Source organism: Lycorma delicatula, chromosome 1, assembly GCF_047948215.1.
Source record: "Lycorma delicatula isolate Av1 chromosome 1, ASM4794821v1, whole genome shotgun sequence".
Taxonomy (NCBI): Eukaryota; Metazoa; Arthropoda; class Insecta; order Hemiptera; family Fulgoridae; genus Lycorma; species Lycorma delicatula.
Genome location: NC_134455.1, coordinates 371,380,294 through 371,393,904, shown reverse-complemented (window position 1 = coordinate 371,393,904; position 13,611 = coordinate 371,380,294). Strand labels below are relative to the sequence as shown.

The following is a 13,611-nucleotide window of genomic DNA, read 5'->3' as shown; positions in this document are numbered from 1 at the left end:
TGTCTACTTTTAGTTCTTTGTAATTCACGATCACAGCTAGAAGACCGGTGCAGGCGGCCTTGTCAACCGCAGAGGGCTGGATGGACATTCAAAATTTAAATATTGCTGTGCCCAAGACAAAGGTTTTGCTTCGGAAGGGCGCAGACAAATGTGTTGTGTTTTGTTTTTTGACAAGAAGTTGCTCTTTAGCAACCACATTAGTCAAGTAGCGGCGGATGTCATCTCAGTAATGCATAAACGTAGGAGGATTCGTCGATAGGACTACGGGTTGTCTGGCCGTGAAATGTAAATCGTGTATCGAGGTGTCTTCTTAAGCATGATCTCTTATGCGCGCAGGTTTGGGCGCATAGTTCTGATATGACTAGAGCACTTGTTAAAATTTAAGGAGTACCGAGCGTAGAGCCTTAATTTTATGCAGTGGTATTTTTTAAAAAAACTCCTACGAAACTACCACGGCATTGGGTTAGGCCCTCCCAATCGATTTAGTGATGATAGGTCAGGCAACCATGTGGAAATTGCTAAGAGGCCGGGAAGCCGAGGTTTTGGAATGCGGACTCGGGCCGGGCCAGTACCGAAACGGAACGGTAATCATAATGCAGGTAATCACAATTCCCAAGTGCTCACCAACCATATTAATTTGAACCAATATCTGTTTCAGTTCCGCTTGGCCGCTGATGAGCTATGCGGCGACGGTGAGGTCCAGTTAAATCAACACCTGATGTTTGACTGCCCTGCTCTTGGCAGGGGCAGAGACCGTGCCACCTTGGAACTTTGGAGGTCATGGGGGAAATTGGCCATTCACAAGCGGCAAGTCAATATGGCGAGAGCCGCATTATCAGACCGTGTTGGAGTTCCTTGATGCGGTTGGTTTGTTAAACCGACATCAGTAATTTGCTTAAGGGAACGACTCCTACCGCACTGCTGTAGGAAGCTAACCTAGAGATATATATGGCTGACCAACAGCCAATTAAGGCTCCAAGCGCTTTAATATGTTGGACAGTTACTTGCTGGCATTCAGTGAGCTAGGTGTGTCAGCGAATTACTGTCTAGATGACGTAAATTTTAATTTATTGTTGTCATACATATTTTTATTTGTTATCGGGGTGCGTCTACCCATTTTCGTAAATATATGACAAGTGAGCTGTTTGGACACGTAAGCCGGTGGTATATGATACCGCGCTTAGTCTGCTCACGCTGTTAGGTAAGCTCTAGGAGCTATTTAAGACCCTGGTCGCTAAACTGTTTCGAGCCTCAGTAGCCGTTTGTGGCACAGACGTTCGGTCTTATACTTTTGGGCGACCGAATGGGGTGGTGGGTGAAGAAACGCCAAGAAACCATAAAAACATAACTCAGATCCGACACTTTCGTAACACATAACTTAATTAATGGGAATAATTAAATTAATTTAGAGGTTTGAATTTCGCATAGATTTTAAAAGAAAACAAGTAAATAAATAAGTCGAAATAGACAAATGAAAAAGGAACACAAAAATAATAATAAATATTAATTGATCAGTTAACAATTTTTTGATCAGTATTTATAGAATGAGACCAAAAAATTATAAATAACATTCTTTTTCTAGCCAATTCTGATACAAAGCGCATATTTAGATTAAAAACATCTAAACCAGTGAAATTTTCAACTGAGATTAAAAACTCGTTCTAATTCAAGCCCTAATTAAGGTTGGAAAGGTATTACTAGTTAGTATTTATTTAAAAGACCGATAAAGGCCTTAATCACTCATAAAGTTAACTCCACTCATGTACAAAAGTAAAGGGAGGAGATAAAAGTTAAATGCTATGATTGAAAATTTTCAGAAAAAAGTTTTTCATAAATTTAAAATTCATTAAAACTGTTACATGTTGGATTCTTAATTGTTTTTTTATTTTTTTGTTGAACAGCATATCTACTCATTCCTGATGCGATCTAAATTATGCTTGTGTCAGAATAAAAAATTTACATATTCATAGATTGCAAAGAATGCTCAGTTTCCACAGAGCTTGTTAGAGCTAAACCAGAATGAAAATCAACATTTAAAAAAATAAGAAGAAACTGCATAGTGTATCTACAAGCTGGTATTCTATTCGTATCAAGAAAAGACGATGCTTTAACGCATTTGAAATTTACGAAATATATTACTCGTCAAAGTTTAAAAATCATAAACTAAATGCGCAAATTTTACGTGATGTGTCGGAAGTTGGCACTGATCATAAAAACGCATATGAAATGTGTAGAGAAAGACGTCGTATACGCTGTAAAACAAAAGGAATCACCTGGTCCAGCAAGTCATTCCTACCTTTAATGTCAATAGAGCTTTTATAAACTTTGTTAAGTAATACTATATAGAACTACGAAATTCTGGAATAATTGAATTAAAATTCATTTTTCAACCGTATCCTATAAGTGATTGAACCAATCACTGATGATGGCTAAAATAGGACTGTAAGCAATGTCATGTTAATTTGAACAAATAAAATTTGGTTCAAATAATACTATAATAATAAAATATGGTTCTGTTTTTCATTAATAACCATCTCGTCAAGAATTACATAACTTTCTGCTCTGCCCATGACAGATTATTAAATTAAATACATTATTGAGTTTTGTACTACTCGTTTAGTACCAGTAAAGTAGCACTACAAATAGGAGTTTCCCCCTGACAATCGATGCTATATACTCGTATATATGTATTTATGAATTATATGTATATTAAAAGTACTTTGATTTTTAAAAATGACTTGAAAGAATTTAGTTGATCTTGATAATTAAACTAACAATTGGTTTAGAAGAGAAAGCATACCTTCAGAAAAATTGTATTATACTGTCGTAGCTGATATTCAGATTTCTCGTTCTTCATAAGTTCTTGTTCTATCACACACAATTTTTATTTTCAACTTTATATACCTGACGATCATACGAGAGTAAGTCAATTATTATCAGCAATTTAGTTATATTTTTGTTTATGTTGGTAGTACTGTCGTGTTGCATAGATGACGGATGCCTTGTTTAATTGTTGTTATGTCTGTACAGGTCTGATGCTTCTAGGTTACTTCCGTTATTGCTGCCCTGCCGTTAACCATGGTTGCTCCACTTTCTGTTTGTACCAAAAAAGGCAATGTTCAGTGATCGGTTTTTTGTGGTTCGAAGATATATCAGGGACCGAAATTCATCGCAGAATTTCGGTACATTACGGGGCAGCGTGTTGCTGCAACAGAATGTCTACAAATGGATTGGAAAATTCAAAAATGATCGCACAAGTATTACGCACGACAAGTATGGCCGGACGACCGTTTACCGCCATAAATGAACGTGCACGTTACAGCGTTTTCTTAGACAGACGAGTAACTATCGATGAAGTGGCAAATTAGTCACGGTTATGCCTGCGAAATCATCCAAAACAAACTTGAGTTTCATAAAGTCTGTGCAAGATGGGTCTCAAAACAACTCGCACAGTTGCATAAAAAAACGCGCTTAGACGTCTGCCAAAAACATTTGGATCGCTATGGTAACGAACGGGACATCTCCTTTACAGATTCATCACCGGTGACGAAACACGGATCCATCATTACGAGCCGGAGAGTAAACGGCAGAGTATGGAATGGAAACATCTAAATTTGTCCTGCAAAGTAACGTTCAAGACCCAAACATCCGCAGGAAAATTGACTTATACGGTTTTTTGGGGCCCACTAGGCTCAGTACTGGAACATTATGAGAAAAGGGGCACGACAATAAACAGTGCGAGTTACAGTAAGATGGTTACTGCCAAGCTGAAGCCTGCAATTCGAAGTAAACGCCGAGGACTGCTGTCAAAATGTGTTGTTATTTGTATAAAAAAAGCTTGCCTTGTTCATACATGGCTTGAATGCATGTTCAATTGTTATTTCACCTAATCTATTGTTATTAAGTTTATCTATTTCATTTATTTATTTCATTATTTTATCAGATAAACTTAGCGTAATCTAATATTTATGGAAGGTTTTAAGACAAAATTTAAGCAAGAAAGCCCTTCTTACTAAAGCTAGGGAAGTTGCATGAAAGGTTATGCAGATCATGGAAAGGTAGGTTTCAAACGGTTAAAAAATCTTTCATTCAAATTCCACAAAAATATAATTGGGAATTTAGGATTATTAATTTAGACGGATTCAATAAATATGTAGTTAGGTTTGTGAATTTTATTAACGAGATGAAGTAATTTTAACCGCTAAGTGTATTTGTGATAAAATTTAGAAGCGGAAATTCATTTTCAGTGTTGTGAATGTAGCATCAGAAAAATTTTGAAATTTGTAGGATTTCGAATGGTCAGTGGCCAGAAATAACAATAATTTCCTGATAAAAGAATTAATAACGGAAAGAAGGGCAATTTATTCATGATTAGTTAATTATTTTTTTTGGATGGTTTATTTCTGTAGCTATTAATAGCTACACATTGAGAACCATGTCATTATATATTTAGAAGAAACTTATATTTTGTTTTCTAATGATGCAAAAGAAACATTGTCGGAGAGATATAATCGGACCATATATTTTTGTACCTGAAGAAAAAGGAGACCGAGCCACAATTTTACTGGCCAGGTGGAGGTAATACAGGATTAGATGTCTTTAACGGGTGTTTTTGTTTACAATGATAGAACTTTTGATAAAGATACCTGTCATTTGTTTTGTTTTCATGACATTTTTTTTTGTCATTTCAGATCAGTAAGCAATGACAAATGATCATGGAAAAACTGACGCCGCAACAGGCGTCAGTTTTAAAAATTGTGGAAATATATTTCCAAAATCAATGTTCTATTCGCCAGACGTATAGAGCACTTAGTAAATTTTTATGGTGCACATAATCGTCCATCACAGCAACTTACTCGTCCAACTATTGATAAATTTCGAAAAACTTTTACTCTACTCAATGAAGTACCTACGTGATTTGTTTCATAAGAAGTTTCTCTTTAGCAACCACGTTAAGCAAGTAGCGGCGGACGCCATCTCTGTGATGCACAAGTTTAGTAGGATTGCTCGAAAGGATTACAGGCCGTCGGGCCGTCATTTGTAAACGGTGTGTCAAGGTGTCTTCACACGGCGTCCGTTTGGACGCATAAAATGAAAGAAATCGAGCACTTATTCAAAATTAAAGGAGTGCCTAGCGCAAAGGCTTAATTATATGCACTATTATTTTTTACAACAGCTTTCTACGAGGCTACCACTGTATTGAGAAAGGATCTCCCAATCGATTTAGTGGTGAAAGTTCGGGCAGCCATGTGAAAATTGTGAAGAGGCAGGGAGGCCGAGGTATTTGGGATGTGGTTTCAAGCCGGTACCGGAGCGGAACGGTGATAGCAATGCCCCGGTTCTAAATTTCGAACAGTTGACCATCTCTCGCCTGCGGAGGAGGCTTTACAGCCTCGCGATGGAATCATGGCAGCAAGAATGCTACGCCACGACTAAGGGAAGGTTTTTGTATATATATTTTTACAGGATCTGGGGGGGATGTTATGCCTGTCCATTGTTTTTAAGAGCTACGGGAACACGAGTGCTTTCCAACCATGTAAATTTAAACCAATATTTGTTTCGGTTCTGCCTGACAGCTGATGAGTAGTACGTCTGCTGGGAGGTCCAGTCAAACGAAACGTGATGTTCGACTGCCCAGCTCTTGGGGTGGCCAGAACTCAGACCACCCTGGAACTTAGAGGTCAAAGGGAAAATTGGCCACTCACAAACGGTGAGTCAATGTGGCGAGAGCCGCATTGTCGGACGTGTGGGAGTTTCTTGATGCTGTTGTTTTGTTCAATTGAAAAAGAGTATGAATAGAAGTAGTTTGCCTAAGGGAGAAGACACTACCACGCTGCTGTAGGAAGCTGAACGGGAGATATGGCTTGCTACCAGCCAGATTAAGGCTCCAAGCGCTGTAATGGCGCATAGGTACTTGCTGGAATTAAGCGGCCTAGGCGTGGCAGCGAATTGCTGCCTTTGACAGGATAAATTTAATTATTGATAATTATATATGTTTTAGTAGTTGAAGGGATGCGCCTACCCATTTCAGAGATATATGAAAAGTGGATGGTGGGACACGCAGGCGAGTGGTGTATGCTATCACGCTTATTTCACTTACGCTTTTAGGTTAGCTCGTTAGGACACTGATCTCTAAACCGTTTCGAGGCGTAGTAGTCGTTTGTGGCACAGGCATTCGGTCTTATGCTTTAGGAGGACCGAATGTGTTGGTTCCAATGAAAAATGCCAAGCAAACCAATCTAGTCAATGAAAACCATCAATAAGATAAGATTTGTATCAATAAGATCCGTTCGTACAGACGAAAATATCGGGGCGGTTAGTGATAGTTTGAAGAAGATCCGAATGTGTCTATTCGTCGTTGTTGTCAACATCATGTACTTTGTCCATTAATTACATGAAAAATATTACGTAAAGATCTTTATCGACACCCATACAAGATGCAATATGCATTGGTACAAGAACTGAAGCCGCAATACAATAATAACTTTTTTTTGGAGTATGGCGCCTAAATCAATTGGAATCTGACCCAATTTTTTGTTGAAAAATTTTGTTTAGCGACGAAGCTCATTTCTGTTTAAATGGTTATGTCAACAAGCACAATTAACGTATATGGAGTATGACCTATCTTCGGAAATCTAACAGTCTCCATTCATCCTGAAAAATTCACTGTATGTGTTACATGCTGGAGGCATTGTCGGTCATTATTTCTTTAAAAATGAGGCCGCAGCGCATGTTGCTGTCAATGGTGTTCGTTACAGATCAATGATCAGTGATTATCTATTGAAAAATTGGATTCAAACTTACCTTTTTATGAGTTTTATTTCAATTCAAATTATTATCAATCTAAAAAAACATCCATTATAAACAGGTTATAAATCAATTGGAAGTTATTATGATTTCATAAATTCTGAAAACTTTATGAAACGGTGGGTAAACAAGATTTATTTACATTTTATCCGCGTTCAGCTATCAGGCTTGATTATGCTGTGTATCGTAATATCCAGTATTTTTATGAAATTTTAAAATTTAATCCAAAATGAGGTAACTATTGAGTATCAAATGCTTTGGTGATTTTATATTACTCTAAAATGTACAATTAAATTTTTTTTTTAAATTTATTAAAAACTTTTTTAATAGAATTTTATAAAGCCATTTGAATTTTGAGAGAATTTTTATAAATCATTCTTGTAATTATTATGTTGATGAAATTCCTATCGCGTTTCTAGAGAAGGTATTATTTTTGTCTTACAAATTAAATTAATGTGTCTTTCTAAATTATAGGATTTCACAAGATAATTTGTAAGTATCGCTTTCAGACTTACGTTGAAATTTTCTCGGTCAGAAGAGTTTTGTTCTTAATTTTTAAAATGATATGTTAAATGTGTTATATATATTTTTTATTTAATTTTTTTTAAATTATGCCAAGTGACTTTTTAATTTCTTAAAGACATTTGAAGAAAATGTTGTCGACTCGCTCAGTTATTCTGCAGTTTACAAAATAATTAAATAACACATAAAAAAATTTAATTTCAATTTTTCTTATAATTTTCAGTGAAAAATTTGATTACGTTTAACGCTACTTATCTCTGTAGAGTCTGAAAAGCTTTTTACAATAAGAAAGAAAGCTTAAGGCTTTTAGTAGTATTACAAATAAAATTTATATCCCTTAAGCGAAATTTGAGAACTACTTTTGCGAAAATCAGAGAAATATTTTTGCGGATGAGAAAGCGCCTTTTTATGATTCCGCTGCTACATTTAAGAGACAACTGATCCTTGTAAAATATATTCCCCCATCCATGTATAATGTGAGACTGATAAATTTTCTTTTACATAACTGTTATTCCATCAGTAACATAGTTTGTGCTCATGTAATTCCCACAAGGTCTTAAAAATTGTTATTTCTTGAACTTGTATTTATTTGAATATTTTGTTAAATGTGATATGAAGAGTCGATAAAGGTATATTGAGACTAAAGAATTTGTGGAATAATAATTGAGGTAAAATTTTGAGATTCTTTTAAAACTTAGACAGTAATTAACATTCTCAGGAATAGTAATTTACTAAATTATATTTGGAAAAGATAGTCAAAATGATTTTCAGCACTCTAACCCAAAACAGACTTTCAGAATATTTATTTATACACTTTCATTTAACCGTTTAGCACGCACGATTTACGCCAATTTTCTCACGGGACATTAAATGATGTCCATGAGTATATTTTATATTCTGCAAAACTATAACACACCAGAGAAGTAAATGTTATTAAGTAATATAGTATTGTTAATATAATTACTTACGAAACAAAGAAGTAATCTTGATAAATATCGCCATCACTGGAAATTATAAAGAAAAAACTTAAAATACAGGTAATGTTAGATTTATTTTACCTCTATCAGTAAACTACTTGTAAAAGAGTTGCACTTTTATTGGAAAGTAAGTAGTCATTAAAAGAGGATAAATTAAAATATATTTTGTTTCTTCCTTTACTTTTTTAACTTGGTTTAAATTTTATTGGTCACTTTACTACTTAAAAATTATGTTTTCTGACATTATTTTGTGAAAAATTTCGATTAAATATTTATTACTTTTTACAGCTGCTTAAGTTACAGCAGCCATTTCTCAAATATAATGAGGATAAATTACTTGAACGGATTGATTTGATTCAAAATAGTTCGTCACATTCGTTTCTTGAATGAACAAAATATAAATTTAGTAGAATACATCGTTTTTTTAATAACATGTGGAAAGAACGAGGGTAAGTGAATTATAATCCGCAATTTAGTTATATCCTTCTTTATGTTGGTAGTATTGTCGTCTTGCGTAGGTGACGCATGCGTGGTTTAATTGTTATGTCTGTGCAGGTCCGATGCTGCTAGGTTAGTTCCATTATCGCTGCCCTGCCGTTAACCATGGTTGTTCCGCTTTCTGATTGCACCAAAGAAGAGCAACGTTCAGTAATCCGTTTTTGGTGGTTGGAAGGTGTATCAGGGACGGAAATTCATCGAAGACTTTCGGTAGAGTACGGGGCAGTGTTTTGCCTCAACAGAGTGTCTACGAATGGATTGAAAAATTCAAAAATGATCACACAAGTATTACGCAAGACGAAGGAGCCGGACGACCGTTTACCGCCACAAATGAGGAAAACATTGAGCGTGCACGTGACATGGTTTTGTTAGACAGAAGAGTAACTATCGATGAAGTGGCACATCGTCTGCAAATTAGTCACGGTTCTGCCTACGAAATCATCCAAAACAAACTTGAGTTTCATAAAGTACGTGCAAGATGGATCTCAAAACAACTCTCACAGTTGCATAAAAAAAACGCTCTTAGACATCTGCCAAAAACATTTGGATCGCTATGGTAACGAACGGGACATCTCCTTTGACAGATTCATCACCGGTGACGAAACACCGATCCATCATTACGAGCCGGAGAGTAAACGGCAGAGTATGGAATGGAAACATCCAAATTCGTCCTGCCAAATAACGTTCAAGACCCAAACATCCGCAGGAAAACTGACGCATACGGTTTTTTGGGACTCACTAGGCTCAGTACTGGAACATTATGAGAAAAGGAGCATGACAATAAACAGTGGGAGTTACAGTGAGATGCTTACTGCCAAGCTGAAGCCTGCAATTCGAAGCAAACGCCGAGGACTGCTGTCAAAATGTGTTGTGTTGTTGCACGACAATGCCCATCTACATACTGCTATCCGCACTGCTGAAACGCTCCAGAAACTCAACTTTGGAATACTGGCTCGTCCTAAGTGTAATCCTGATCTTGCTCGTTCTGACTACCACTTGGTTGGTTCACTCAAAGAGGCATTAAGGGGCCGTCGATTTACGTCGGACGAAATAGTGAAAGAAGCCGTGCATTCTTGGCTCACAGCTCAACCGATAACCTTCTTTTATGAGAACATCAGGAAGATTGTTCAACGATGGACCAAGTGTGTTGAAATTCACGGGGACTATGTTAAAAAATTATGTACATGTACGTTTCCTTTTAGGAAAAAAATTTATAATTAAATTGCGGATAATAATTGCCTCTCTCCCGTATTATAGAAATAAGAATTGGACGGTATGAATGTAATAGTATTCTTAAGATGCCTGTTGATCACGAATGACTGTTAATATGAAATAAATCTTGACTAGTTTAATTACTGATTTAACTCACCTGATAAAGCAATTTATAACAGCAAACTAAGAAAATTAATATATTGTACCATTAGCAGTTGTAGAAAATCTCAAGTCGATTGAAACAAAAGTTTTAATGTTACAGATAGTGATGTGAGGTAACTGCTAAATTGTATACAAATTATGTTTGGAATCATTTTAAACACGTCTTTTTCAAGCCTTCCGGCAAATATATTCTCTTAGTCATTTGAAATTTAGTAAGTACTTTAATTCCCCACGTTCTTCCACGTTTTAGCATTTACAAAAAATATTTCAAATCATAAATAATCAAATTTAAAATTCGAGCAAGATATCATTATAGATAATGGAAAAACGTATTTAAATTGAAATTTTAATTGTTAATGAAGAGACTTCATCTTCATACTCTAAATAGCTTTCAAGGTAGATAATTCGAGCCAATTCTTAAACACTTCAAGGTCACGTGACGGGTGTGACATCATCGATTGGTGTGATGGGAACATTGAGCCGGTGTATCTGCGTAGATCAAAATATTTTATCTTATGTGGTTCTGATGTGAGCACAGTTGAAGGCCATGTGACGTCACAGGCGGGATGACTGGACGGCCTTTCTGCCTAGATCGAAATCATATCTCTTATGTAGATCTGATATTAGCACAGTTGATGGCCATGTGACGTCAGAACAGTTGTCGTTGCCTGCAGCCGTTCTAAATCGTATGTCTTATGTAGGTCCGATGATAGCACATCTCACGGTCATGTGATGTCAAAGTTGTGTGAGTTCTAAGTATCGTATCTTGTGCAGGTTCGATGACGGCGTAAAATTTACTGATCTAAATCTCATATTTTATTAGGTTTGGTTTGGGGCTCGAGACATTAGGGTTGGCGGTTGATATGTGAACTAGATGAAAAAGGAAATGCTGCGAAGGTTAGAGCGGGATTAAGTAGACACTAGCGCCGGCGGTTGAGATACGAACTAGTTGAGACGCTAGCGCTTGTTGGTTAGAACGGAACTAAAGTTGATAACCGAAGCAGTACCACCGCGAAATATGAATTAGTAAATAAACGACGTCAGAGCAGTTGCCGCTAATTATCTTTCGATATACACAGTTAAAAATCTTTCATTCGGATTCGGCCCGTCCCAATCATGTCCGTCTAATTTGTAGTTCGCTAGTTGTAATGCTCGTAACATCTTTCCTCTTTTATTATTCCTTCATCTTGCTGAAGATATGTTGGGAAGGAATTTTAATCGATATATATTATCAATGCTTGTAAAGGAAAAAGCGTTTAGAGACGTCACTCATTTTGTTACATGTTCTGATGGTTTCATCTACCTTAGCCAATCTTAAGTTATCCATTGTACTAGATTCAATCTAACTGTAGACTGCAGCTGATCTGAATCTTAGTATCGTATTATCATAAACGGAAGCGCAATTCAAGACCATAAGAAGTGAAAGTAGTTGTCGCCAGCAGCCCGGGCTTGAGATCAGGTATCTAATACACTGGTATATATACAATATATAAATTGTAATATTGTTTTAAATATTATAGATACATAAACGATATGATTTAAACGATGTAAATGAATAACGATGGGATACCGTGTTGAGGATATAGATTCAAATTTGCCAGACAACGACGGTAATTACAACCGGTCTGTAACGATGGCATGGAATTGTTCTGAGAAAAATATGGCTTTCAAAGGACCTAGTACATTAAAACGTAGAAAATACAATCAGCTTGCGTGCCAGTGTCATAGTAGCCTTCTCATAAGCACAGATAAGTTCGCTCCTGTCGTTTGGTGAATTAATACATGATATTGTACAGGTATTTGGTGCAAGGATAGAAAAGGACCTGTTGCTTAAGGAACGGTTTGGTATAATATCTATGTTTACTGAGTCTTCAAACAAGCACCAATATTTACTACCAGACCACCCATACATATATTCACGTTATATAAATTTAAACGAAAAATGATCGTATTGTTCAGGTGTGATGAGTAATTCTTCTTAAACATTACCAATCAAAAGCGGTATGAGGTATTGCTTGTGATAGGGGACCTACTTCTCAATATCTGGTCGAGTGGTGCAGCATTAGCGGTCGCCAAGCCGTATCAGCTACGTGCTGGTTGGTAAGGCATATCTGCACTCTTATAAAAAGCAATTCTGTTTAGGTGCCGGTATCATCAACTAGCAAGTGTAGAACGACGGTAGTTGGACATAATAACGGTAGCAAACGCAAAGAAAATCTGCCAAACAATCCTATAGACAGACATTAAAGCTAAGCAAACTTGAATTAAATAAGGCATATATTGTGTTAAATTACGAAAATTTAACACAGATACAGACTGGCGGTGGCGGAGAATAACTAAATAGAATTCGACAGGGTTTTGCCGAACCATTACGGCGAACCATTTTGCGACTTGATTTACTGATTCCCAGCTGTATAAAATATCCGATTTAAAAGTAAAACTACTGTATAAAAGAGGATTGATGAAGTATATGATATCGAATTGTTAGCGAGTCAATAAATTATGTGAAGTTTTTTTGTTGAATTGAATACCATATAAGGCCATAACAGCGCGGGGCCTATTTCATAGGCTGAACCTCACAAGTCAAACGTTCATGCTTCACTATTTATAACATTTTCATAATATCTGTATCCCACGTTTGGAGTATTGGTGTCATACTAACCGTAGGTAATGCCAAAGCCTCCAGCCTCTGTGTAATCCTCCAAAGCCTCCGTATTATCTTTGATTTAATTCTGTATCTCTCTTAAACAATTAATCGTTTGATTTATATCATCAAATAACATGGGTAGTTTGTTCATATATTCTTCGGTTGTTTTAAGTTCTTTTAAATGTACGTGTCATAGTCATCTAACTTTGCACTGATTGTTTCCCCGAAACATCTAATTCTTTGCCCTAAGACACCATGGCTGTCAACGGTATATATTTGCTGAACTCGGACACGATATTTGTGTAGTTGAAGCTTAGCAGTTGGTACGACCGTAGATACATAGCGTCAAGCGCTGACTATAGGCAGATGCATGGTGAATATTGTAAAAGGCTCGACATATTCGACAACCGAAAGTCTGAATAGAATAGGAACTCCAGCGATACTACGTTGTCCAGTAGTGGTGTGGCTATAAGATAGTCGCCTATACAAAGTACACCTTCGAGTTCGTTAATGTCAGTGCGTTTAACGAGGGGTGGCAGTTTAAACACTATGCCAACTTTGAATTCACACCCTACTGCCGACGACTCGCATCTAGCACTAACATCTATGAAAAACATGTGTATTGATGGCTGCATGTATCCCATCCACTATATTGATCCGACCATCATCACAAATATAATATCTAATAGCACTTATGGATAGGGACTGTTTAGTTCACACGCGTATGTTAACTAGACCAGTACCAGCACGATCCTATTTTATAGGATGCACTTTACCGGTCAAAGG

General features: G+C 36.5%; 1 protein-coding gene across 4 annotated transcripts in view; it reads right to left on the bottom strand.

Annotated features, from left to right (window-relative positions):
• Window positions 1–13,611, bottom strand: part of LOC142317270 (uncharacterized) — a 134,480-nt gene that overhangs the window by 28,217 nt on the left and 92,652 nt on the right. For all 4 annotated transcript variants that reach the window (XM_075353679.1, XM_075353682.1, XM_075353681.1 and 1 more), the window contains one exon: window positions 8,298–8,333. In XM_075353679.1, coding sequence (XP_075209794.1) covers window positions 8,298–8,333 — 36 coding nt within the window. The remainder of the gene's footprint in view (window positions 1–8,297; window positions 8,334–13,611) is intronic.